This window comes from Alexandromys fortis, unplaced genomic scaffold, assembly GCF_014885135.2.
Source record: "Alexandromys fortis isolate MF-2015 unplaced genomic scaffold, M_Fortis_MF-2015_v1.1 scaffold_2_26212498_36691700, whole genome shotgun sequence".
Lineage (NCBI taxonomy): Eukaryota > Metazoa > Chordata > Mammalia > Rodentia > Cricetidae > Alexandromys > Alexandromys fortis.
This window is the reverse complement of record NW_026067931.1, coordinates 10,147,320-10,173,497: the sequence shown is the minus strand read 5'-3', so window position 1 is coordinate 10,173,497 and position 26,178 is coordinate 10,147,320. Positions and strand designations below refer to the sequence as shown.

The window sequence follows — 26,178 nt, the reverse complement described above, 5'->3', positions numbered from 1 at the left end:
TATTTTCTTTCCAAAGTCGTCTGATTTGAGACTAATAGTAAAAAGGCAAATACTAAACAGAGCCATCAGCTACTTTTTTTCCTATTTGATAAACAGGATGCAAAATATGTTTTAGTCACAATAGATTTGTTTATGTCTTGATTTGGCAAGAGGATATGTAGTGATATATTTCATTTGTATTTTAATAAATAAAGCTTGCCTGAAGATCAGTGAGTAAAATAAGTCACACTGATCAGCCTTCCAGACCAGGCATTGGTGACACACACCTTTAAGCCCAGTAGCCACACTAGTTTGTCATAGATACCTGGCGGTGGAGGTGCACGTCTTTAATCCCAGCACTAGGGAGGAATATAAAACGCGTGAAGACAGCTCTCACACAGTCTCATTCTGTGCTTCCTGGAGGCAGGATCGTCATTTCGGACTGAGGCAAAGGTGAGAGCCAGTGGCTGGCTGTTTTGCTTTTCTGACCTTCAAGTTGAACCCCAATTATCTGTCTCTGGGTTTTTATTAGTCGTGCTACAAGGATATGAAATGTTTGAAGCACTAGAATGAAAATCTATGACCTGATACAAAAACGGCTGTTCAATCTATTTCAAAAATTAGTATGTTAACGCTTATCACAAAAGACATTATGCAATTTGGATTGTGAATTTTACTTTTAAGTCTACATAGGTGCCATTTGGGAGAAAAGAACTGTGTTTGCTAAGAATTACCAAAGTTCATTCATTTCAAAGAATTTATCTGGAAACTCCTTGTGCAGCTGTCTTCGCGCAGCTACAGTTGATGCATAGATGACGAATCCCCAGGAAAGCAAGACGATCACAAGTAGCAACTAAAGGGGAAGGAAAGGGGGAAAAAAATCAATGCGCTGGGTCCTTTCTCTACTTAGGCCAGGTTACTAGCTACAGGTGGGAGCAGATTGTCGGAGTCACTCAAAGGCAGCCTCGGGCGCCCCGGCAGCTCTGACGTCAGGGGCGGAAGAGCGCGTCCTCCAGGAAGAGGAGGAGCTGAGGGCAGGGCGTAAACGCTCAAGTTAGGAATGGGTTTTGGGGTTCCGAACTGCAAGCAAACAGTCGGCCTTCGGCTTGCGGGCCGTGGGATGTGGCACTGTGGAGTTCCAACGCCCGGGTTACCTACCACGGAGTAAATCCAGTCCAGGGTGCGGCGACTCACTGGCCTCATGGTAAGGGAGCGGCGGGGACGGGGTGGCGCTGACCCTAGAGCCCGCTCCTGGGCGCCGTCCACCCCGCTGCAGCAGCCATCTTTCCGCGGTCCCAGGCGCGCTTCCGCCCAGAGTTGGAGCGCGTCACGTGATCCGGGCCTAGCCCGCCTTTCAGGCAGCGGAGGAAATAAAAGAGAAAATGTTAAAATCGCGCTTTTTTTGCGCTTACAGGGGCATTTCTCAACTCGTTTATCTCCAGTCGGAGTGCGATACTAACGCAAAATAGCATGCCATCGTGTGCATGTAAGTTTATTTGAAAATAGTTAACGCTGGGAGAATTAAAGTTGCCGCCCCACACCCGCATCCGTTTCTACAAAACGTAGATGGACGTTCATATGTTTATGTTTGGCATGAACAATATCATCCACTCGTTTATATAACTAAAGAATCGCTGGAAACTTAATTAGGCCGTTCATCAAGAGAGACTAGTCAGAATACTGTCGCTTACTGCTGGAAATATTTTTAAATATGTGGCGTTTTAAAATGTCTGCCCGTCAACAAGTGTTGAAGGGACGTTTACGGAATCTAGGACCTAAGCAAGTGTGGCCTGCTAAGCCCCAAGCAAGGCAGTTTGGCAGGCGAGCGTGCAGTTGAGGATGCTGTGTTTGCAGGGGCGGCCTGGCTGGCAGGCCCCGGGGCTGCGCGGCTTGGGGCGCAGAGGTGTCGGATTCAATGTTAATCTAGATTTCGGGGAGCGGGAAGTGGGAAGCAGGCCGCTGGGAGAAAGGTCATGGCTGAGAAGCGCTCGGCGCCTGCGGCTCATCCCAGCTGAAAAAGACGTGAGGACGAGGGCGCTGAGGTTGCTCAGTGCCATCCTTGTTACACTAGGGAGAACCCGGGCAGCTTGTCCAGGTTTCGGGTGTCGGGTTTCCGCCCCTTTGGCAGTGGCTACTGCGACGGGGCCTCGTCTCCCCAAAGACGGGCGCCCCCCGCCGTGGGGGGCAGGGCAGGGTCTGGTGTACGGGCGCCCGCCTGCGGCGCATGCGCCGGGCCGGGGGCGGGGCGCTCCGTGCTGCACGGGCAGGGGGTGGGTCTCGCCTTCTCTCCGCCCCCAAACTGCCTTCGGTGATGAGCGTTCTACGTCACAGGGGTCGCAGCCGCCGCCGCCGGGGTCTCCGCTGTCTCGCGAGGAGGGAGAGGCGCCCCCTCCGGCGCCTGCAGAGGAGGGGAGGCGCCGAAGCCGCCGGGTACGCCTTCGCGGATCCTGCCGCCACCGGCCGAGCTTACTGGGCCGACGAGAGCTGGCCTCCAGCGGCCCAGCGGGGCCTGCCACCGCGTCCTCGGAGGTGAGCAAGCTGGGAACAATGGGCGTGGGGTCGGCGGCTGCGGGAACAACGCTACGGCCTGGACCTCGGGCCGGGGTCGCGACGTCACCACGGTAGCTGGGCACCTGTGGCTCGGCGGCGGTGGACGAAGGAGGGGAGTGTCTCGCTGCGCTGCCCGAGGGGCGCGAGCTGGACTCGAGATTGGAAGGAGTTGTGTGTCCAAGCAGAGCAGCCGCCACCGCTGGGAAGTGTGACCTTGGCAGGTCCCCAGCCGGGACCCTGTCTGTGAAATGGGAGTAGCGTTTCAGTTGCTCGGGTTATGTAACTTACGTGGTGTGGTTGTCTTTCCATCCGCGCCAGCCGTTTCAGGCTAAGGAAGCCACTAAGACTAGTGGAGTTGTGCAGTGCTTCACATGTGGACGGGGGTTGTGTGACCACGGCACCCGTCTAGTTAGTGCTGCTTTCCGGGCCTGGTGGTTTCTGATTTGTAGACTAGAGCGGGCCAGTGAGGAGGTGAGCACAGAGATTTTTTTTCTCTTTCTCTCTCTCTCTCTTTCTTTCTTTCTTTCTTTCTTTCCTTCCTTCCTTCCTTCCTTCCTTCCTTCCTTCCTTCTTTCTTTCTTTCTTTCTTTCTTTTTTGGTTTTTCGAGACAGTTTCTTTGTGTATCTCTGGCTGTCCTAGAACTCATTCTCTAACTGGCCTCGAACTCACATAGATCCTCTGGTGCTGGAATTACAGGCATGTGCCACCATCGCCTGCCTGTGAACACAGAGATTTAAAAAGGAAAAGGAAACTGGGAAGCATTTTTTGGTGAGTCCATTTCTAGATTAAGAGGGGGGGAAATGAGAAACAGGTGTCCAAGGCTCCTTATAGGTAGAGATTGTTGTCTGGGAGGATTCGAGGGTTTAGATTTTTAGTGCATGAAAAGCTCTGCTGTTGGGCCACGATCATACTTCCCTGGAGTGAGTGGCTTTCACAGCAAATAGAATTCCAATGCTTGCTCATCCCCCATTTTGGGGCAGTGACCCTGGTAGCCAAGACTAGTCTGGAGTTCCTTATGTAGCAGAGGATGACCTTGATTATCTGGCTGTCTTGCCTTCCTCTTCCAGTGTGCTGGGACTATAGGATGTCCCAGGGTACCTGTCTCCGATAAATTCTTTTTATTAGTGGTACTTGAAATTCTAGCCCAAGCCTTTAATCCCAACACTCAGGAGGTAACTTACAGAGTGAGTTTCAGGGCAGCCAGTGCTACACAGAGAAACCCTGTCTTGAAACCACCATCCCCACCTCCAATAAGAAACTAAATTTGGTCATTTATGTCATACAACTTTTAGATGATTTAAACTACTCAGATTCGCAAGTAGACCCCAGATTGCTTTTAACAGTCATTGTTCCAGTTTATCCACTTGTGAACGTTGTTAACCACCTTGCTTAGATACATTAAGCATATAATTGTTAATTACTTATTTGCTATTGACTATTTTGGAACCCCCTCAGAGTTGCTGTGACTGTCAAACTTTTCCATCTTCTTCCTATACGTCGAGCTAAGTGCTGAGTGACATGAGTTACATCCCTCCACAACCTTTTTTTGTCCTCTTTCAAATGACTACCAGTATTCCATTTTAGAGTTGAGAATATCTGAGCAATAACTTCGTCCCAGCTTGGTCTCTGGGGACTTCAAACTAAGAAGTGGTTGGTGATTCTAACCAGACATGGTGTCACCAGCCTCTGATTCCAGCACTCAGGACAGAGGCAGGCAGACCTGAGTTGCAGGTCAGCCAGGGGTCCATAGTGAGACTTGGTCCTTCCCTACCCCGCCACCCTACAAGTGGCAATTCTCAGTATGCCTGATGCTACATTAAAGTTAACTGCTCAAGTACAGTCAGATGTTAAATTCTCTGTCCAGTGATAATTTAAGGAATACTATAGAAGATAATTTTTATAGAAGTCTTGACTTTTTTAAAGGGGGAGAAAAAGAAAACGGTAAAATCCATGCAGTTTTCCAAACTCCCAGTCTAGCTTTCATTAAATTCACTTCTGATTCTTTTTCGGTGCCTATTTTCTTTCCCTGGGTATGTTTGATCCTGTTTTCTGAAGTTTCTCCCAAATTATGGCATAAAGGGTTTTTATTTTTGTTAGAATATGCAGATTTGAAGATTTAGGAAAGGCAAAGTTCAGTGCTTCCTTAAGTTTTGGATTTGGCTGTTTTAGAAGTAGGAGCAGAGCAGGTTCATCTGCTCTGGGGGAGCAAATTTATAGTCCTAAACCTTAGGTTTCTTGGGTAGAGGAACATTTATGAGGCTTCTTCTAAAAAACGAAAATCCTGAAGTATAAAATATAAACAGTTCCATATTTGCCACCTAAATGGGGACTTCTTGTGCAAATCTCCCATTGCAGGTTTCTAGCTATCCCAGTGTGATTGTTGGTGTATTCACCCAGGTGTGTGTCATCATCCAGATCTAGTTATGGGACATTTTCATCTTCCCAGAGAGAAATCCCATAGCCAGCTCAAGTCATCTTTTCCTCTTTATAGATAGGACTGTTTGGGTCATTTTATGAATGATACCATACAGTATATGGGTTTGTGTGTGTGTTGTTTTTTATGTTATGCTGTAGATTCAGTACTTCATTACTTGTTATTGCTAAGTAGTTTTGTGTGCATACCTTTTTTATATAACCCACTAGGTCAGGTTAGTGCTGCCTTATGCATATCTGGCTGTATGAATGATATACTGGGGGCATGGGCACCAACCATCAGTATGGCCTCAGGGTGGGACTTTAAGAGTCACACACACACACACACACACACACACACACACACACACACACGATTCTCTGGAACTGGAGTTATAGATGATTGTGAGCCACCATGTTGGTATGAGAACTAGGCCTGGATCCTTTGCAGGGGACGTCTCCCCAGCCGGTGACCACAGCTCCTCTGAGTTGTTCAGGCACTCAGTTTCTTATTCTCAGGGCTTTGATGACCAGAGTAATAAGTCTCTGCATTACCAAAAAAAAAAAAAAAAAAAAAGGGCCAAAAAAAACGGCTCTGACCAAGGTTGGGAGCAGCATTAGCAAAACCATCAGTTCCCTGTTGAGCCAGTGACTTCCCCAGCCTGGGTTTGACCGTGTTGATAGTACTAAACCACATTTTGTTAATCCGTCAGTTGATGGACATGACATTTCAATGACCACATTTGAGATACCAGTAACTAATCTGTGACTTGGGAATTTTGTTTGGGTATATTTTGTATTTTCTTTTGAGTAAGTACCAACAAATGAATTGCTAAGTCACACAACGATTCTACTTCATTTGTAGTTTAATAGTCAATTTTAATATTTAGTGCTGACTTTCGAAGAGATAATCTCTTTTTACCAGTAGATTGATATTTTATGTTTCTAACTTGCACTGTATTGTGTAGCTAAATATATTGAGTGGAAATACAAGAAAAATCTAATTGTTATTTTTGCCTGTTGGTCAGTCTTTAGTCTTATGCTGTCAAAAAAATATGTTTCTCAAAATTAGAAAAGATTTAAGGTTTCGATTTTATCAAAAAGTGTACTTCATTGATGTTTGGAGTTTGCAGTCTAGTATTCTGTAATTAATCCTGAGTTGTGATTTCTTTTCCTTTGTTTTTCTTTTATGGTACTGGGAATAGAAACCAGGACTGCCTTACCTGTTCGAGACAGGCCTACCACTGAGCTACATATATTCCAAGGTCTGAGTTGTAAATTTCTTTCGAATTAGAAATGTTTAGTAAACACTAAAATTCTTCCTTCCAAAGAAGCAAATTAAGATAAAATGTGTTATATCTTGAAATTTACTGATCACTTTTTTCAACTCTGTTATGTTGAGGGGTCAACTAAAGTCAGTGCTGCAGGTTCCTCTGGTTTGGGGCTAGTTGTAGTTGAAGCCTGCCTGGTTGTCAGCTCTTGTCTTGCACTGCCTTCCCTCTTTGCCATTTGTTTGCTCTGAGGACAAACTGCTTTTCATCCTACAAGGTTTTTTTCTTTTCTCTTTCTTTTAAATGACGTTAAAAACCCTTTTTCTGAATGAGTTGATTACTATATGCAGAGGGCAGAGGGAAGTACTGAAGTTTTGTGATATTGTTGAGAGTTTAAGTACATTCACAAGGGCTGGGGCTGGGGCTTGTTGGTAACATTTTCGAGACCCTGGATTCCGTTCCCCAAAACCACATAAATAATTAATAAACAGCAGAAAGCAATTAGAATTGTGTATCTGCAATCCACTTTCCAAGAGCAGTGAAGAGTTCTGAATAGAAGACTGGAAATACCTGGATCATTAAGGAAGCGTTTGTGTGGATTAATTGTCTTTCTCTTAAGTATCTTTCTGAGAAAGTCAAAATGCCTGAAGTGAACATGGTTTAATTTGGAAAGTCTATGTTCCAGAGATGGTTTTTTAAGTATTTTTTATTTTTTTTCCTTCAGATCAATGAGTAGATTATTTAGGAAGTAATAATTTTATTATTCAGCCAACTTGGCATTTGAGTAGTGGTGGAGTTTATTATGAGAGCGGAAGATGAGTACTAGACCCAGAGAAGTCTAAAGAACACAGAATTTTTCAATATGTACAAGATAGTATAAAAATGGAGTATAAGAAAGGCTTTACAGAGAGGACTGAAATACAATGGATATTTGATTTCAGCTCCAACAAACTCACTTTGTAAGCTACAGCCTGATAGGATATATGTAAAGAAAACTGGTCATTAACATTCTCAGTGATGGGAATGCAGACAGTAAGAAAAGAGACATCAGACACACGATACACCTTGTGGTTTCACTTTTAGATTCGGCAAAAAAAAAAAAATAAATAAAGGTTAGGTCTGGTGGCCTGCTCTTACAGTCCTAAAACTCGGGAAGCAGAGATGGGAGCAATACCCTATGTTTTGGAGGTCAGTGTGGGCTACATAGCAAGACCCAGTCTCAACCAAACCAAGACAACAAAAGAAGCTATGACAGGCTCTTAGAAATGCCGGGCGGACCCAGTCTCAACCAAACCAAGACAACAAAAGAAGCTATGACAGGCTCTTAGAAATGCCGGGCGGTGGTGGCTCACACCTTTAATCCTGGCACTTGGGAGGCAGAGGCAAGTGGACTTCTGTGCCTTCAAGACCAGCCAATCTACAGAATGAGTTCCAGGATAGCTGTAGCTACACAGGGAAACCTTGTCTCAAAATGAAAAGAAATACTTAGAAATGATCAGTGATGAACATAATAGTGTGGTAGTCCTCTACTGGCTGTCTGTCTGTCCTTGTGATGTCAGCACAGCTGACATTTCCTCTGCCCTTGGAGCCACATGCTACCTTCCTGTGCTTTTAAACTGAAAGACCATTTCTTAGTAAAGCTTTCACTGAAAACTAGCATTGGCTTAAACATGAGGTGAACATCCTCATGTGTATTTTATAGAAAAACTATTCCAGAAAAATAAATTACTGTTTCATATAAAACAAATTGAGTGCACATAAATTATTTCATAGATTATTTTTAAAACATAAACACCCAGTAGTGAAACTGTTACTAAATAAGCTATGGTATTAGAAGCATATATTATAGTTAGACCATAATTAGACCATGGTATTAGAGGTGCGTGTGTGTGTATAAAATACAAAACCATACATGAAAATAACATTTGCGGACAAGAGGTATTTTTTTTTTATATAGAGATAGAAGCAAGTCTAGAAGGAAACAGTGATCATTGTATCAGAAATAACAGAATCTCTGAAAATGTAACTTAATAAGTCTGAGTGGGGAACATAGGTGCTCATTTGCTTTTGTGCTCCTATATTTGTGTCAAATACTTGAGTGCATACTGGGAAATGTCTGACAGGTGAAAGTAAAGTGCAGATAGTAACACTTGAGCACAGAAGAGGATTTTATCCTGGGAAATAAGATCTCGGAGCTTGTGCTTTAATTGTCATGTTGTTATGCTTTTATTTTGTACTGGTTTTTTATATTAAACCATTTTTGCCTAAGTATAAACAGAGTCCTTTCATTGGGTTACTGATGTATTTCTTTTCCTTTTACAGATGATGGCCTCGGGTGCTAAGGAATTTAAAATGGATAACTTTTCACCTAAAGCTGGCACTAGTAAATTGCAGCAGACGGTCCCGGCTGATGCCTCTCCTGATTCTAAGTGTCCTATATGCTTGGACAGATTCGATAATGTGTCTTACTTAGATCGATGCCTACATAAGTTTTGTTTCCGCTGTGTGCAAGAGTGGTCAAAAAACAAAGCTGAATGTCCACTGTGTAAACAGCCCTTTGATTCTATTTTCCATTCTGTGAGGGCTGAAGATGACTTCAAGGAATATGTCCTAAGGCCTTCATATAATGGTTCTTTTACTGCTCCTGAGGTTCGAAGGTTCCGCTACCGGACAACTATGACAAGAGAACGAGAACAGAATGCTTCCCTTTACTCATCTGGTACTACCATAAATAGAAGAACAACTACCCCACCAGACAGTGGAGTGCTGTTTGAAGGGTTAGGCATCTCAGCAAGACCTAGAGAAGTTGAAATTCCTCAATTTATGAGACAAATGGCATTAAGGAGGACAGCTACTGCAGATGAAAGATCTTTGCGGAAAATTCAAGAACAAGATATTATTAATTTTAGACGAACTCTTTATCGTGCTGGTGTTCGAGTTAGAAGCATTGAAGATGGTGGCCGCTACAGGGATATTTCAGCTGAGTTCTTCCGTAAAAATCCCGCTTGCCTTCATAGGTTAGTTCCTTGGTTAAAACGTGAGCTTACAGTTCTTTTTGGAGCCCATGGATCTTTAGTCAATATTGTCCAGCACATCATTATGAGCAACGTTACTCGCTATGATTTGGAGAGTCAGGCATTTGTGTCTGACTTAAGACCATTTTTGCTTAATCGAACTGAGCATTTTATACACGAATTTATCAGTTTTGCTCGATCTCCTTTCAACATGGCAGCTTTTGACCAGCATGCTAATTATGATTGCCCTCCTTCGTCTGAAGAAGGCAGCCATTCTGATTCTTCAGTTATAACAATATCACCAGATGAGACTGAGACTCAAGAGCTGGATATGAATGTATCCACTGTTAGGCAGGCACCATGGGATGATGAAACTCCCGGACCATCTTACTCAAGTTCAGAGCAAGTGCATGTTGGAATGTCTTCCCTTTTAAATTCATCAGATAGTTCAGATGAAGAACTTGTCCCTACAGGAGCCACCCCTCAGGTACAAGGAGTCCAGGCGAATGATGACCTAAATAATGACAGTGACTCCTCATCAGACAATTGTGTCATTGTTGGGTTTGTTAAGCCACTAGCTGAAAGGACCCCAGAACTTGTTGAGCTGTCTTCTGATTCTGAGGAGTTGGGCTCTTATGAGAAAATGGAAGCGGTGAAGACACAAGAACAAGAACAATCTTACAGTTCTGATGATAGTGATGTTTGTCAATGTTCATCTCCACGTTCTGTTCTTGGAAAGGATGAACAAGTGAGTAAAAGCCATTGTGATTCTGATACAAGAGTAAAATCAAAGAAAGAAGAGAAACGATCTACATCAACTCCCAGAGACAGTTCATCCACGAGAGGAGACAGAGCTTCTTCCCCATATATCAATCGACACCGAAAGAGGGGAAGGTCGAGAAGTTCAGACTCACAGTCCCAGAGCAGAAGTGGGCATGATCAGAGGAATCACAGGAGGCATCATGGGAAGAAAAGAATGAAGAGCAAACGATCCAGAAGTAGGGAGAGTAGTGGCAGACCTAGAGCAAGAAGGGACAAAAAGAGATCCAGAACTAGAGATAGTAGCTGGTCAAGAAGAAGCCAGACACTTTCTCTGAGTAGCGGAAGCACCAGCAGATCAAGATCTCGTAGCAGTGATCATGGGAAAAGATCACGAAGCAGAAATCGAGATCGCTATTATTTGAGAAATAATTATGGAAGCAAATATAAGTGGGAATACACTTATTATAGCAGAAACAAGGACAGAGATGGTTATGAGTCGTCATACAGGAAAAGGACTCTTTCAAGAGCCCGTTATTCTAGACAATCTTCAAGTCCAGAGTTCAAAATTCAGTCTATTTCTGAAAGAACAAATGCTAGGAAGAAGAACCACAGTGAAAGGAAATACTACTACTATGAAAGACACAGATCAAGGAGCGTGTCCAGTAGTAGGTCAAGGACTACGTCTACTGGGCCTGACCGGGTGAGAAACGAAAAGCCTGGAGGGAAACGAAAGTACAAAACCCGGCATTTGGAAGGTACAAATGAAGTGGCTCAGCAGTCTCGTGATTGTGCTTCCAAAGTGAAGGACAGTCACTACCAAAAATCATCAAAACTTGATGGAAATTATAAAAATGAGAGTGACAGCCTTTCAGATAGCCGATCATCAGACAGAGAGACAAAACACAAGAAGAGGAAAAGGAGGACACGGAGCCTGAGTGTAGAGATAGTTTATGAAGGAAAAACTACTGACGCAACTAAACACCATAAGAAGAAAAAGAAGAAGCATAAGAAGAAGCATAAGAAACACCATGGAGATACTACTTCCCGTTCCCCAGTTGTCATCACCATCGACAGTGACAGTGACAAGGACCCTGAAGTGAAGGCAGCTGTGGAATGCAGCGATGGTAACCTTCCACAGCCTCTCCACAGTGAAGTTTTGACTCCTTCCTTGGAAGTCTTTGAAACGAGAGATGTTGTCACAATAGAAGATGAGTTTGGTGTCCTGGATAAGGACTGTGATGTTACTGCACTTTCTGATGACTTGAGTACCAGCCGGACCTTGGATAATAGTGTACCACCAGCAGTCTCAGTTGAACAAACTCTTGATGTAAGAGAAGAAAGCTCCTTTGCCTCAGATCTAGAGAGCCAGTCCAGTAACATGTCTATTCAGACTGAGCCATCAAGACCACTGTCATCTCCAAGGACCTCACTGTTGTCGGCAGCTCTTGATGGAGACTGTGATATGTCTTAAAACTGCCAAAGCATCTCATTGATAATTCAGAGGCGATAGAAAAATATAGGGGGGAAAGTCATCTACTGCAGTCTAGATGACTTGTTGAAAAAACTTTGCCTCAAAATATTTTGTGTTTGTGTGTGTGTGTTAATTTGTAAAAATCATTTGTTCAAAAGGTATGTATGTCCTGTCCTCAGATATATGCACTTTTAAGTGAAGAAAACGTTGCTAGCAGTTTATTTAAAACTTGGGAACCTTTTTAAATAAAAATAAAAAAATTAGAAGTTATTTCATAAAGCCATATGGTATTGGCATATTTTTATGGTAGTATTTTTGAATTTTTTTTTTCGAGAGTTACTCTGAAAATGTGTTACAAGCTGGGAGAATGCTTTTGGACAGTTATTTTTCATAAAAAAAATGTATGATTGAAAACCATTTCTTAGGGTGAAATACATCATTTTAATCTGCACAGGTTATCTTGACATCTGCCAAAAGTAGAGTTTAGTATCTTGTTTATATACTTGTTTATCTGGACTGGCAGTAAAACAAATGTGTATTCAACAAAAGACAATAAAATAGACACAGTAAAAGAACTCAAGACATTTAACTGTGCAACATTGCTTCCTTCAAAGTTTGCTAGAGCCAAAGTCTTAAAAACCGGGTGACCATTTACAGGTCCCAGTTTCAGTGGTTGGTTCAGGTCTTCATTAACTGACACTGTTTATTTTCTTAAGGAAAATTACTTTCTAGCATTTGGCTTAATACAAAATGCAAGCCGTGACCAAACTTTTCTTTGGCAACTTTTCACATCAAGTGACTCCTTATTTTTAATCTTTAGAGAAAATAAAATGGCTCTATATCTAGCCCAATAAAAGGATTTTCATTGAAGATCAGAGCTTGAACTTCATCTAGATTTAGGCTTCAATTTGCCTTGTTTTCCTGGTTTCATTCTTGACTGGAAATTGGAAGGCTTGCTGCCTGACAAGTCTGTATTGGGTTTTAGTGGGAGAACAAGGCGGGTAGACTCCTTGTCCTCGTGTATTTTACATATTGTTTAGCTAAAACAATTATGTAAATATAGCACTACAAACTATAGTAAGTTCTCTGGAGAGTAGATACAATTATATATGTTATATATGGTACAACTGTATAATTGTGTGTGTGTGTGTTTATGAAGAATACATAATGGAGACCCGAACTGAGGATTCTTGAGATTATACTTGAGTTAGAATGCAGAAAATAAGTTGACAGCAATTTATCTGTAAGGAAGAAATCCAAAGCCGGAATTCGGCCTAGCATGTTAGAGGTAGGGTTGCTGAAAGAACCCTCTAGAAACAACTTTGGTTAAAAAAAAAAATCCTAAAGATTTGCTTAAAGACAGTAGAAACTATCTTTAATTATAGGATTCTAAAGTTGATGTTGACAGTTTGAAATTTACACAGTGAGAAATAGTGGGAATAAATGGACTTTGCAGTTGCAAGAAGCTTTGGACTTTTGGGGGGAGGTTGCTCTCCGTTCTCTCAGATCCTCCTCTCCCATCTGAATCCACTCCCTTTCTGTTTCATTAGAAAATACAGTCTTCTAAGGGAAAATAATAAAATATAACACAAAAAACCAGAATCGGACAAGACAGAAGGAAAAGAGCCCTAGAGGAGCTTCAGTAAACACCCACTCATTTGCACATTAAGGGATCTCATAAACACTAAACTGGAAGCCATAATTATATATGCAAAGGACCTGGGACAGACCCATGCAAGCCCTGTGTTTGCTGCCTCAATCTCTGAGTTCGTTTGTGGTTTGATCGTGTTGATTTAGAGGGTCTTGTTTTGATATCCTCCATCCCCTTTGGTTCTTAGACTCTTTCCTCTGCAGGATCCCCCGGGCTGAGGGATTTGATGGGCTGAGAAGTGAATTATCTCTGTCCATGGTCTGTTTCCTCCTGTTTCTGGAGGAAGCTCGAGGACTGATTTATTATTATAGAAGAATGTTACTAGAAGTCATTTACTTCTTTTTTCTTGTTAGGACCAGTATTGGTTTTACCCTAGGCTACGTCCCTAGGCTCTCTAGTCTCGGATTCTTGGTCACCCAAGTAGTATTGGGTATGGGTTCTGTCTCATGGAGTAGGACTTTAGTCAGACTGGTTGGTTGCTCCCACAGGCTTTGTGCCGCCATTGTACTGGCATTTCTTGGAGCGTTGCTACAAACCCTGGCTGCTCTTCCAGAGGTCCATCGGCAGGGCTTGTAGCTAGGTTGGCATGTACATTTCTCTTTTGGTAGCATGACAGAGTACCTTCCTGTACCAAAAATGCTAGAACCTAGGGGCGAAGTCTCTAGGCTTCAGCTTGACGTCTCTATGTTGAATGAGTTGTGTGGGTATTGTCTTCAGCTGTGAGTCCTTGCCATCAGTTAACAACCTTTTGCCAACAGCCTGGCTTATTTTGTGGATTCCCTTTGGCCAACAATTAGATGTTACCCAGTTCTGGTACTGGAAACTACATTTGGTGACAGATGAGCTGGGCGCATGTCTTTATTCCCAGCACCCAGGAGGCAGAGGCAGGTGGATCTCTGAGTTTGAGGTCAGCCTGATCTACAAGAGCTCCAGGACAGGCTCCAACGCTACAGAGAAACCCTGTCTTGAAAAACAAAGAGAGAGGGCCAGTTGGGGATCTGTCTCTCCTATTACTTGGTGACCATTTAGCGCTCCATTGTAGATGTATATATTTTAGGAATCTTACACAGTTTTAGATTTCTATACCACCCCTAAAATGCCCCTGAGTTGTAGCTGTCTCTTCCCATTGTCCCTCCTCCCTCATCTTCCTGTACCTTGTTCCTCCCCCACTTGATCTTCCCATTCCAGCTCCTCCACCCATCTATTTCTTATTTCCCTTTTCTAACAAAATCTGTCTGTCGTGCTCCCCCCCCCCCCAGTTTTGCACTCTGCCTAACCTCCAGTTCTGTGGATTGTATCTTGGTGGTGGTTGTTGGATTAACAGCTAATATCCATATATAAACAAATACAAACTTTTTTTTTCTGGGTGTGGGTTACCTCACTCAGGGTTTTTCTAGGTCCATCCATTTATCTGTGATTTTGATTTTTTTTAATTATGTATACCGTGTTCTGCCTGCATGTGTGCCTGCACACCAGAAGAGGGCACCAGGTCATTAGAAATGGTTGTGAGCCACCACCATGAGGTTGCTGGGAATTGAACTCCGAATCTCTGGAAGAGTGGCCAGTGTGCTCTTCTGAGCCATTTCTCCAGCTCTCATGATTGATTTCCATACCTCTCCCCCTCCCTTGTCTAGGTTGTTTGAACATGCTCAAGAGTGGTATAGGTAGATGCCATCTTCCTGAGTAACCGCCTCACTGATTTCCATGGCAACTGTACAAGTCTGCACTTCCCCATCAGCAATGGATGAGTCCACATTCCTTGCAAGCATGAGTTTTATTGATCTTAAGCTATTCTAATGGATGAAAAGTGATTTCAAAGTAGTTTCAATCTGCATTGAACATTTAAGTGTTTCTCAGCCATTTGAGTTTCCTCTTTGAGAATTCTATTTAGATCTATACCCCATTTTTTAATTGGGTTATCTGTTTTCTTGTTATTTTAGTTCTTATATGTTTTGGATATTAACCCTCTGTTGGATGCGTGGTTAATAAGATCTTTTTCCTACTGTAGGCTGCTACTTTGTCAGAATGATGGAGTGCTTTGCCTTACAGAAGCTATTTAGTTTCATACGGTCTCATTTATTATTGTTGATTTTAGTGCCTATACAATTGGTGTTCTGTCGGAAGTTGTCTCCTGGGCCAATGTGTTAAGGCATATTCCCCACTTTATCTTCTGTCAGGTTCAGATTATCTGGTTTTATGTTGAGGTCTTTGATGCACTTGGACTTGAGTTTTGTGCAGTTGCGTTCTTCAAATGTAGACATCTAGTTTGACCAGCACTATTTGTTGATCTCTCTCTCTTTTTTTTCCCCCTTGCGTATTTCTGGCTTTATCAAAAACCAGGTGTCCACAGATGTGTGCATTTATGTCTGGGTCTTCAGTTTGAGCCCGCTGATCAATGTGTTGTTTCTGTGCCAGTGCCCTGCTGTTTGTATTACTGTAGCTCTGCAATACAGCTTGAAATCAGGGACGGTGAGACCCCAGCAGTTCTTTATTGTTCACGATTGTTTTAGCTATCCTGGCTTTTTAATGTTTCAACTAAGAGGGAAATGGTTCATTTAAGCTCTGAAGAATCGTGTTGGAATTTGATAGGCATTGCATTGGCTCTATAGATTGCTTTTGGTAGGGTGCCCATTTTTACTATATTAGATCATATTGATCTATGAGTCTGGGAGATCTTTCTGTGTTCAGATACCTTAATTTCTCTCCTTAAGCCGGGCGATGGTGGCGCACGCCTTTAATCCCAGCACTCGGGAGGCAGAGGCAGGCGGATCTCTGTGAGTTCGAGACCAGCCTGGTCTACAAGAGCTAGTTCCAGGACAGGCTCCAAACTCACAGAGAAACCCTGTCTCGAAAAACCAAAAAAAAAAAAAAAAAAAAATTCTCTCTCTCTTCACTGTCTCAAAGTTCTTATCATACAAGTCTTTTCAATTGGCTTTGTTAGAGATACATCTGAATATATTATTTGTGGCTGTTGTGAAGAGTGTTGTCTCCCTGATTTTTCTCCGTCTGTTTGTTATTTGTATATAGGAGGGGTACTGATTTTGGCTGGAAATGTCTGTCAGCTGGGGGAGTTCCTGGTAGTAGTTTTTTGGGGTTACTTACGTATATTACCTTATTATCTGCAAACAATACTTTGAGTTCTTCCTTTCTAGTTTGTCCCCTTGATCTCCTTCAGTTGTCTATTGCTCTAGCTAAGAATTCAAGTACGTATGGAGAGAATGGGCAGCCTTGCCTTGTTTCTGATTTTGGTCCAATCGCTTTGAGTTTCCCTCTGTTTAATTTGATGTTGTCTATTGGTTTACTGTTAATTGCCTCTATTATGTTTAGGTATGTTCCTTGTATCCCTAATCTCTTCAGGACTTTTATCATGATTTTCTGTATGTGTGATGATCATGTGGCTTTTGCCTTTCAGTTTATATGGTAGGTGACATTTACAGTTTACAGTTTTACGTATGTTGAACTATCCTTACATCACTGGGTTGAAACCTAGTTGATCATGGTGGATGATCCTGGTTGTGTTCTTGGATTTAGTTTGCACAAGTATTTTGCTGAGTTTTTTTTTTTTTTTTGTATCTATGATTACAAATTGGTCTGTAATTCTCTTTTTGTTGGGTCTTCATGTGGTTTGTGTACCAGACTATTTATGACCTTGTAAAATGTCCCTTCTGTTCTATTTTGTGGAATAATTCACTGACTCTTTGAAAGTGGTAGAGCTTTGTACTGAAACACTCTGGCTGTTTTTGTTTTGGGGGAGACTTTTAATGACTGCTTCTGTTTGATTAGGGTTATGAAGTAGTTGTGTTCATTAGTCACACATTTTTCCTAGGGATCTCTGTGTCTGCTGTCTGCATTTCTAGCTGTCCTCTGCCTGCATTTTGTCCACCAGTGCTCATAACCCTCTCCCCCATCCTTAGGATAGATACCATGCAAAAAAAATCTGTAAAATCTTTAAGTTTCCATTTCCCTGCTTAAAATATTTCAGTGGTTTCCCATTATGATGCTTTAGACAGACCCTAAGAATAAAAAAAATCCAGTGTGACAAAATGGCTTAGAAATCTGAGGCTAGGCTCCAAATTTGTCTTCACCTTTCATCTTCCCTCGCTGTGCTCTACCACCCACAATCCCTTACTGTTCTTGCACCCCTGGAAACTTCATACGTCGTGATTTTCTTCAGCCAGAACTGGGTGTCTGGCTGAGCTTCATGTTAAAGTGTGTTTGTAGCCCCCATTTTTACCTGGTGGTGACTTTGGCTTTTGAATACTGGTAGGCTTAACAAACAGTTGTTGGTAACTAGTTATACGTGCCTCATTAGTCTGAAAGGCCCACGATGGCTGTGTAAACTGCTGTATTGTTACACTGCAGCTCAAAGCCCAAAGCAAGGTGCAGCATTGTTTTTCACAGTTTTCAGGATTCACGTACCAAGATTTTACTGCAAGAAATTGGCAAGTTAGCCATGACATTCTGTCACTGTAGTAGTGTATGTATTTGTAGTGTGGGGTAAGTGGTTTTTGCAGTTTTCACTAGAGTGCAATCCTATTTTAACACCAATTTTTCTGGTTCACTTAGTCTTTTATTGCACTGCATTGAGTATAACTTGTTTAAAGAACTGTAGTGTGGCTGGGTGGTGGTGGCTCACGCCTTTAATCCCAGCACTCGGGAGACAGAGGCAGGCGGATCTCTGAGAGTTCGAGGCCAGCCTGGTCTACAAGAGCTAGTTCCAGGACAGGCTCCAAAGCCACAGAGAAACCCTGTCTTGAAAAACAACAACAACAAAACCAAAAAAAAAAAAAAAAAAAAAAACCATGTAGTATATTGTAATGCAGTGTCCTTTACAGTTGAGCATTTTGATTTCCTTTCCATTACAGTTAGGGTGCAAATATTTTTCTGCATGCAGCTTTTCCCTTCCTCAACTCTGTAGTTGGCTACAGAGTGCAGCTGAGCAGCTGAGGTCAGTCTATCTCTGGCTGTCCTGTAACTCACTCTGTAGACCAGGCTGGCCTCCAACTCAGTATCCGCCTGCCTCTGCCTCCCTGAGTGCTGAGATTAAAGGTGTGTGCCACCACTGCCCGGCTATCTCTCCTGCTTAGTTTTAACTTCAATGTATTTTCTCCCTATTGGTTCCCTGAAGAGGATAAAAGGCTTTGAGCATTTTTATGCTTTTTGATTCATATTGCCAAATTATTTCTAGAAGGGTTGTTCACTGGCAGTCTGCAAATGTGTTAGTGCACTTGTTTCCATCTTTAGATACTCTCTACGTATGCACATACATTTGCTTTGTACTTTTGAAATTTTTTTGTTAGTATACAATAAGTATATGGTGTGCAAAATGTATTTTAGGGGGGGCGGTGTCAAGGGGATTCTTTGTGTAACAACCTTGACTGTCCTGGAACTCAGTCTGTAGACCAGGCTGGCCTCAAACTTAGAGATCGGCTTTATGCTGGGATTAAAGGTGTGTGCCACCACTGCCCAGCCAAAATGGTAATTTTTTTTATGGTGTACAAAGTGACAAGTTTTTACTGTGACACTGGCATCCATGTATATGATGTAATTTGGTCATATTTATTTAAATATTCACACTAATTTCTGCCCTCTTTCAATGGTCCATTTTCCAAAGAGTCTTCTGCTTTGATATGTTTTAAATCTAGATTTCACGTATATGAGAATATACTACAACTTTTGTCTTTGAGTCTAGCTTATTGCATGTAACATTTGCCAGTTCCATGTGCTTTCCTGAGAATATGATTTTATTCTTTATGGCCAACCAATGTGTGTGTGTGTGTGTGTACATCTATTCATCTGTTAATGAGCATCTAGGTCAATTCCATAGGTTTGCTGCCTTGTGAATAATGCCTGCAGTATTTCTCTGAACTAATTGAAAGTTACATACATAAATGTCCCTTTATCCTAATTTTCCTGTTTTTCTAAAGAATGGGTTTGTGTGACTGAGGTAATCGCCAGGGAACTGTGACATTGATGAGACTGTTTTCTTCTATTAGTACAGTTCCGCAGATTCTCAGTGGCTGACAGCCTTCTCCCTCACTTGTTCTCTTCTATTAGTTCAGTTCTGCAGATTCCTAGTGTCTGACAGCCTTCTCCCTCACTTGTTTCCCTACTCAGATTTTGTCCTAGTCATCCAGCGACCGCATTTGCAGTTAGCCTTCTGTATTCTTTTTAGTATTCTTTTTAGTATTCTCTGGTGTAAAGAGAACGCCCCAGTCTTTTTATTCTTAATGTTACTGCATATTGTAAGTAAGCCCTTGGCTGTCGTGTAGACGAGTTCCTCCACTCGTACATTAGCTGCCAAGAGTAAGCATCAGTATTAAGGTGTGGGCCTCAGGGCTGAGGCGGTGGCTTAGGACAGAAAAGAGTTGCACAACAAATATGGCATGAGTTCAGATTCCTAACACTCATATTTAAAAAAAAAAACCAGATGTGGTAATGTGTACTTTAGTCTGAGCACTGGATGAAATGGACACTGTCAGATTCTGAGCTACCCAGTCTAGATTAAAGACCCTTCTCAGAAAACAAGCTATAAAAAACGTAGAAGCTAAACATGAAGCACTAAGGAGCTAGAGGTCAGGCTGGTCTACATAACAAGGTCCAGGCCAGCAGGGCTACTTAGACCCTGTCTCCAAAAAAGGGAAGAGGAGTTCTTGAAATGACTATGCAATTTGTGAGCAGAAGACCCTTGTTCTTGCAGAGGACCCTAGTTCAGTTCCCAGCACCCACACTGTAGTGCATAACCAACTACAACTCCAGTTACAGGGAACTAATGCTCTCTCTGACATCCTCATACACCAGGCTGTGTGTTGTGTGCGTAAGTGTGTGAGGCAACCTCTCATACACAAACTATTTTAAAAAGTGTAAGAAGTGTTGACCTAGATCATGAGAGAACACACAAACAAAAAAAGTGGCCCTGCCCTTAAAATGGGAGGACATGCAGGAAAGGGTTAAAATGGCCCCGTGTAACAACACAATAAGTAGTGTGTTAACAGGCCACAGAAAATGCTAAATAGATAAGGCAGCCTGAGGTTTGAGTCCAAAGGGTGAAACAACGCAAAGAATACAAGGTGGTAAGGGAAGTGATTTAGTATTTGAAGAAACTAGCTGTGCAATAGGAGATTAGTGAGCCCAGGCCGTAGTTGAGATACTAAGCTCAAGAGTAGTTGGTATATAAAGTGATGGGATTTTGGTGAGGCTGAAAAGTATTAAGCACCAAAGAAAGATCGGACTTCTTTAGGAGGGAAGAATTCCAAGCAAAGGAGTAACGAACGTGGTTTTTGTTGAGAGATCTTCCCTCTGCTAATCGGAGGTGGAAGTTAGAAGTGGTGTGGTCAATTAGATTATCACACCATCCGATTTACCTGAAGTCAGTGACGAGCAATTCTAGTGGACTAGAGCAGGTTCATTCTGTAGGAAGAGCAATTCTAGTGGACTAGAGCAGGTTCATTCTGTAGGAAGGATGCAAAGGTAAGAAAGAGTGTTGGAAGTCTGGCGTGGCTCTCATGTGCTCCTGCCTTGGGGTCTTGGCACTTTCTGTTCATTGTGAGTAGAATGTTCTTCACTTAGAAGACTCCCTGTCTTCATAAGGTTGTCTTTCTGACCAAATCAGCTAATAAATGTAGCCTCCACTGAACTCCATTGAATCAACCTGCTTTATTTCTTCTCACTGCGTTTTTCTGTCCGTCTCCCACTCTAGAAAGTCTCCCTCCTTTCTGCCATTGTACTGCCATCCCTAGGCCAGATGCTGGAAACAGACATTTACTGCATGGCCTCCTTCTTCTTTACACCACCAGCCACTCAGTCTTCCTTCGCTGCTGATTCTCCACTGTTACCCCTCTTGACCTTTGTCCTACCAAGTCGTTTCCAGACTGATCTACTTACTCTGGAAAGGAGCCAGAGAGGCCTTTTAAACACGCCGCTTAGGTATGTTACCCTTGCTTAAATCCTTCAGTTGCACTCTCCTCCTCGTCTTTCAGGCCCTGTGTACATTTCACTCTACCCCTTGCCACCTCCTCAGTGTTCTCAAAGTCCCAGATACGCTTTTTGTATTTTGGCCCTTTTGTGTGCTCTGAGGCCTACCTGACATCCACCTCTGTTTTTGTCTATGTTTAAATGGGGGAGTCCTTCTCATTCTTAAGGACTTCTTTAAGTCTGTACTGCTCAGTTAGGCATCCCTTTACCCTTGCTGAGAGACATCTTATGCCACTAAACATCCGACTTTGTTTCTGCACGTATGTCTGTTTGTACATCTTTGTTGTGTCTTCCTTTGCCATCCACCTAAACCCAGAAAGACAACTTTTTTAAAATTTGTTTTTATTGAGCTATACATATTTCTCCGTTCCCCTCCGTTCCTCTGCTCTCCCCCTTCTACCCTCTCCTGTGACCCCCATGCTCCCAATTTACTCAGAAGACCCTGTCTTTTTCTCTTTCCTATGTAGATCCTTGTATCTGTCTCTTAGAGTCCTCTGTTGTGTAGGTTCTCTGGGGTTGTGGCCTGTAGGCTGGTTTTTCTTTGCTTTATGTCTAAAAGCCACTTATGAGTAAATACATGTTACATTTATCTTTCTGAGTATGGGTTACCTCACTCAATATGTTTTTTCTAGATCTAACCATATGCCTGCAGAATTCAAGATACCATATTTTTTACTGACTGTATAGTACTCCATTGTGTAAATGTACCACATTTTCAAAAGACAGTTAAGGAAATGCTCAACATCCTTAGTCATCAGAGAAATGCAAATCAAAACAACTCAGATTCCATCTTACACCTGTTAGAATGGCCAAGATCAAAAACACTGACAGCTTATGCTGGAGAGGATATGGGGTAAGGGGAACACTTCTCCGTTGCTGGCGGGAGTGCAAATCAATATGGCGATTTCTCAGAAAATTAGGAAACAATCTACCCCAAGACCTAGCTATACCACTTTTGGGTTTATACCCAAAGGATTCTCAATCATACCACAAGGACATTCATAGCAGCATTATTTGTAATAGCCAGAACCTGATCTCGAATAGACGACTTTTAATGTATCTGTCTATGAAGTGCTTTGGTGTGTACTCTGAAAACATGCTGAGCAATAATGCCTGAGCAGAGAGAGAGTCCAAGATTTAAATATTTCTTCTTACCATCCTGGGGCACCTCTTTCCTGCCTATGGTTAGTTACATTTTACCTAGGACTCAGATTACAACTGTGATTTAATCCATTGCCATTCAAGGATATAAGACTTCCCATTGGAAGCATAAAACAAGGCATATTATTACCCTTTCCCCCTCTTTTTTGAGACAGGGTCTGACTCATGTAGCCTGGCTGATCTGGAACTCACTATGTAGACCAGGCTGGCCTCAGACTCAAAGAAATCTCCCTGCCTCTACCTCCTAAATTGGGGAGCTAAAGATGCGTGACACCATGTTCCATTACACTTAGCTTTTGAAGGCAAGTCTTGATCTTGTTTTTCTCAGTTAAAAGCCAATAGTTAGGGCCTGATCTAGTGGCATACCTTGCAATCTCAGCACCCATGAAGTAGAAACAGGAAGACCAGGAGTTAAAAGCCAGCCTGAGAAGTTCTAGGCTAATCTGGGCTGCAGAGACATACCCTGCCTCGAGCACTTAAAAATCCCCAAGCCTAAACCAGGAGTGGTAGCACACCTGTAAGCCCAGAACTCAGGAGCTCAAGGCTAGTGTGTCTGAAAACAACTAAGGTAGTAGCTCAAGGGTTTGCATAGCACACACATAAATGTGTACAAAATAGAAAGAACAGTAACATAAAAGCACCAGCAGAAACCCAAAAGAAATTGGAGAGAACTGAACCTTTGAAAGATAGGAGCCTCTCTGGATAAGAATAGTTCATTTGGCTTTTCTTATGAGAGCCTTCCTCAGGGTAGTTGGAGGCTAGACTCTAAGGAAAAAGCCACAATTAATGTTTTTATAAGATGGACCTTGGAGCTTTCAGGGTGATGATTCTGAGGAAGAAATCTCAGAAAGGAGACACTTGCCAGGCAGTGGTAACACCTTTATTTAATCTGAGCACTCGGGAGGCAAAGACAGGTGGATCTCTGATTTTGAGGTCAGCCTGGTATATAGAGCTAGTTCCAGGACAGATAGGGCTACATAGGGAAACCCTGTCTTAAAAAAGAAGGAGAAGGAGGAAGAGGATGAGAAGGAAGAAGAAGAAGGAGGAGGAGGAGGCTCTCAGTGAGAGCCCTGAGATTACACATGAGGATTCACTTTAGTTTTTGTCCGTCTCTGAGATGCAAGGTCCCCGTGAGAAAGAGCTGGAAGGGCGAAGTGCCTGAGGTCTCTGAGCTACCCTCACAGCGAAGACGTCCTGGAGGGCGGGCTGGAAAGACTGGGGAACACTGGATCCGGACTAAGGGTTAAACTCATACTAAGGGAAAATCAGAACAGAGCTTCCACAATGAGTAAACGAAGTTTCTGGGAGTTCAAAGTGAAGCACTAATCATTTAGCGTGCTAGAACAAAAGGCAATGTTCCCAAGATTAAGGTAATAGAATCTAGAGATTCTGTAAGTTATCCACAGTGCCCAGTATAAAATGTGAGGGGACACAGAGTTAACAGGAAAAACAGTAACCCCGTGATGGAATTTGCGAACAGGATTTGGTTTTCCAGTACTGGGGATGAACTGAACCCAGAGCCTTGTATGTGCTGGGCAGATGCTCTACCCAGAGTCGTCCCTGATTCTACTCACTCTTACTTTCGAAACAAGTTACTAAATTATTCAGACTAGTCTTAATATTTTCCGGCCTCAGCCCCTCTCAGGTAGGCCAATCCAGGCCTGGCTTAGGTTTTTAAAGATATTAGAAATACGTACATGCTGGGCGGTGGTGGCACACCACCTTGAATCCCAGCACTTGGGAGGCAGAGGCAGGCGATCTCTGTGAGTTCGAGGCCAGCCTGGTCACACAACAAGAGCTAGTTCCAGGACAGGCTGAAAAGCTACAGAGAAATCCTGTCTTGAAAAAAGTGAAAAAAAGAAAGAAAGAAATGCATACGTGTGTGTGTGTGTGTGTGTGTGTGTGTGTGTGTGTAATGTAAACTCAAAGTGGGTACAATGAATGAGCAAATAGAGGTTTTAAGCTGAGGCATAGGAAATGAAACGGGAGGGAGGGAGGGACCTATTTGAAATCCTAGAACTGTTAAAAAAAAAAAAATGACAGCACAGGAGTGGGAGCAGAATGGGATGTCGGAAAGATGACCGTGACTTTCTTGCAGAAAGGCTTGTGTTCTGCTTAGAATAAAGCTCATGACTGTCTACTGTGTCTTAAACCACATGGAAGGGTTTCTGATAGTTACCCGCAGGAGGGGTAGCGTGGAATTTCGTGATTATAAGGATCTGTTACTTGATGAAGTACAGTTTGAAATCCAAGTGAACTGAAATAAATTAATGCTGTGTGATGAATCTTTGGTGCAGCCATCAAATAAATAACACAAACACAAATACATGCGCACATGTATGAGGAAGGAAATAGGACTAACGGTGAAAAGGAAAATTTACATTTGAATAATTCAAGGAATGAAATACAGAAGAATAAAATTAGGTACAAAAAACAGCAAAATCAAAACTTTAAATCCATACCAATAATTATTTCTGTTTTTTTCTTTTTTTTTTTTTGGTTTGTCAGACAGGGTTTCTCTGTAGCTTTAGAGCCTGTCCTGGAACTAGATCTTGTAGACCAGGCTGGTCTCTGCCTCCCAAGTGCTATGTTTAAGGTGCGTATGCCAGCACCGCCTGGCTGAAAGATTTGTTTTTATTTTATGTCTGTATGTATGTGTACTATATGCATGGGCACTAGAGTTACAGACGGGCATGAGCTTACGTGTGGGTGCTGGGAATCGAACCCTGGTCCTCTGGGAGAGCAGTCAATGCTCTTACTGCTGAGCTGTCTCTCCAGTCCCTCAAATTCCACTCAAATTCCAATTCTTAAGCTTAAGTTCCACTGCAATGTATTTCATAAAAGTTCAAATGTCCAGGCCCTAAACAAGTTTCATTAAATTTCAAAAGGCTAAAGCATTTCACAACAGATTAAAATCAGAAGTCAATGGTTTTGAGCTACTTAAGAGAACTCTAGCTTTCTTATTTAGTGGTCAAGAAGAATTCCCAAGGACACTAGAAACTATTGCAAATGGAATTCCATGAAAAAAAAAAATCAAGATTTACGGAATGTTCCAGATTGCCATTTGAAAAAAGAAACTTAAAATGACTCACGTGCTTTTAAAAATACAGGGACAACTGTAGTAAAGACGTAATCCAGAATCCTCTTTTAAGAAACTGGTGCAAGTAGGGTGGTGGTGGCAATGCCTTTAATCCCAGCACTGGGGAGGTAGGTGCACGCAAATCTTTCAAATCTTTGCGTTCGAGGCCAACCTGGTTTATGGGGCTCTTTTGACTGCCAGGGTTTCACAGAAAAACCCTGTCTCAAACAAACTCTGTCCCTGCCCATCAAACCCAGAGGCATCTAGTCTAGTATGCCCTGGCGATCTGACACAAACCCGGTGTTCCTAGGTTAGTTACACAAACTGGCCTAAAGAAAGCAAAAGAAGGGGGGAGGGGGGGGGAGGGACAGGACCTCAATTGATTTTGGCTTGAGTGATTTAAAAAACAAACAAACAAACAACAACAACAACAACAAAAAATACACCATCAGCCTGAGAGCCCGCATCGCATCGCGGACCACTCACCATCCTGGAGCCAGGGACCCATGTAGCTGAGGATGTAGGTGGGGTCCAGAGTCGTTCTGACATAGTCTCTGAAGGCTCGCAGATTCTGCCGCTGTTCAGCTGTCATTCTGTGGCTCCCCGCGAGCGATGAGCGCCCTGGCTCCCCAAAACTCGCCTCGGATTTGAGCGCAGAGGGGACTTTTCTAGGCTAGGAGGCACCCTAGGGACAAGCGGCCAGGGCCAGGAAACCGAAACTGCCTCTCAGCGCTGGGGGCAGGGATCCAGTTAAGTTTCGTTTCTGATCCACGGAGCCTGAGCCGCTGGCCAGAAGGGAACCAAAGGAACCTTGGCAACTGCCTTGAAGTTTGTGCGTTGCTTTCGGAGTGGT

The 26,178-nt window shown here is 42.8% G+C and overlaps 2 protein-coding genes across 3 annotated transcripts; one reads left to right on the top strand and one right to left on the bottom strand.

The window, feature by feature from the left end:
* Positions 1-637: 637 nt before the first annotated feature.
* On the bottom strand, positions 638-25,979 carry Smim27 (small integral membrane protein 27). Its single transcript, XM_050145456.1, has 3 exons — positions 25,812-25,979; positions 1,138-1,330; positions 638-832 (listed from the first exon to the last, which is right to left on the bottom strand). The coding sequence occupies exons 2-3, from the start codon at positions 1,180-1,182 to the stop codon at positions 710-712; spliced, it is 168 nt and encodes a 55-aa protein (XP_050001413.1). The 5' UTR covers positions 1,183-1,330; positions 25,812-25,979; the 3' UTR covers positions 638-709.
* Topors (TOP1 binding arginine/serine rich protein, E3 ubiquitin ligase) lies at positions 877-12,040 on the top strand. 2 transcript variants are annotated; one of them, XM_050145443.1, is made up of 4 exons: positions 877-1,183; positions 2,311-2,508; positions 6,148-6,207; positions 8,536-12,040. In XM_050145443.1, the coding sequence occupies exons 1-4, from the start codon at positions 1,181-1,183 to the stop codon at positions 11,458-11,460; spliced, it is 3,186 nt and encodes a 1,061-aa protein (XP_050001400.1). In that variant the 5' UTR covers positions 877-1,180; the 3' UTR covers positions 11,461-12,040. The 2 variants fall into 2 exon arrangements, with proteins under 2 accessions (XP_050001400.1, XP_050001401.1); XM_050145444.1 differs by lacking the exon at positions 6,148-6,207 and having other exon boundaries at positions 878-1,183.
* Positions 25,980-26,178: the final 199 nt, after the last annotated feature.

Bases quoted from the DNA above. Each gene is read 5' to 3' on its own strand.
- Topors (XM_050145443.1), top strand. The intron at 2,509-6,147 runs GTGAGCAAGCTG...TACTGGGAATAG, and splicing joins CTGCCACCGCGTCCTCGGAG to AAACCAGGACTGCCTTACCT. The intron at 6,208-8,535 runs GTCTGAGTTGTA...TTCCTTTTACAG, and splicing joins TGAGCTACATATATTCCAAG to ATGATGGCCTCGGGTGCTAA.
- Smim27 (XM_050145456.1), bottom strand. From the start codon at position 1,182: ATGAGGCCAGTGAGTCGCCGCACCCTGGACTGGATTTACTCCGTG. The intron at 833-1,137 runs GTAGGTAACCCG...CTTCCCCTTTAG, and splicing joins TGGACTGGATTTACTCCGTG to TTGCTACTTGTGATCGTCTT.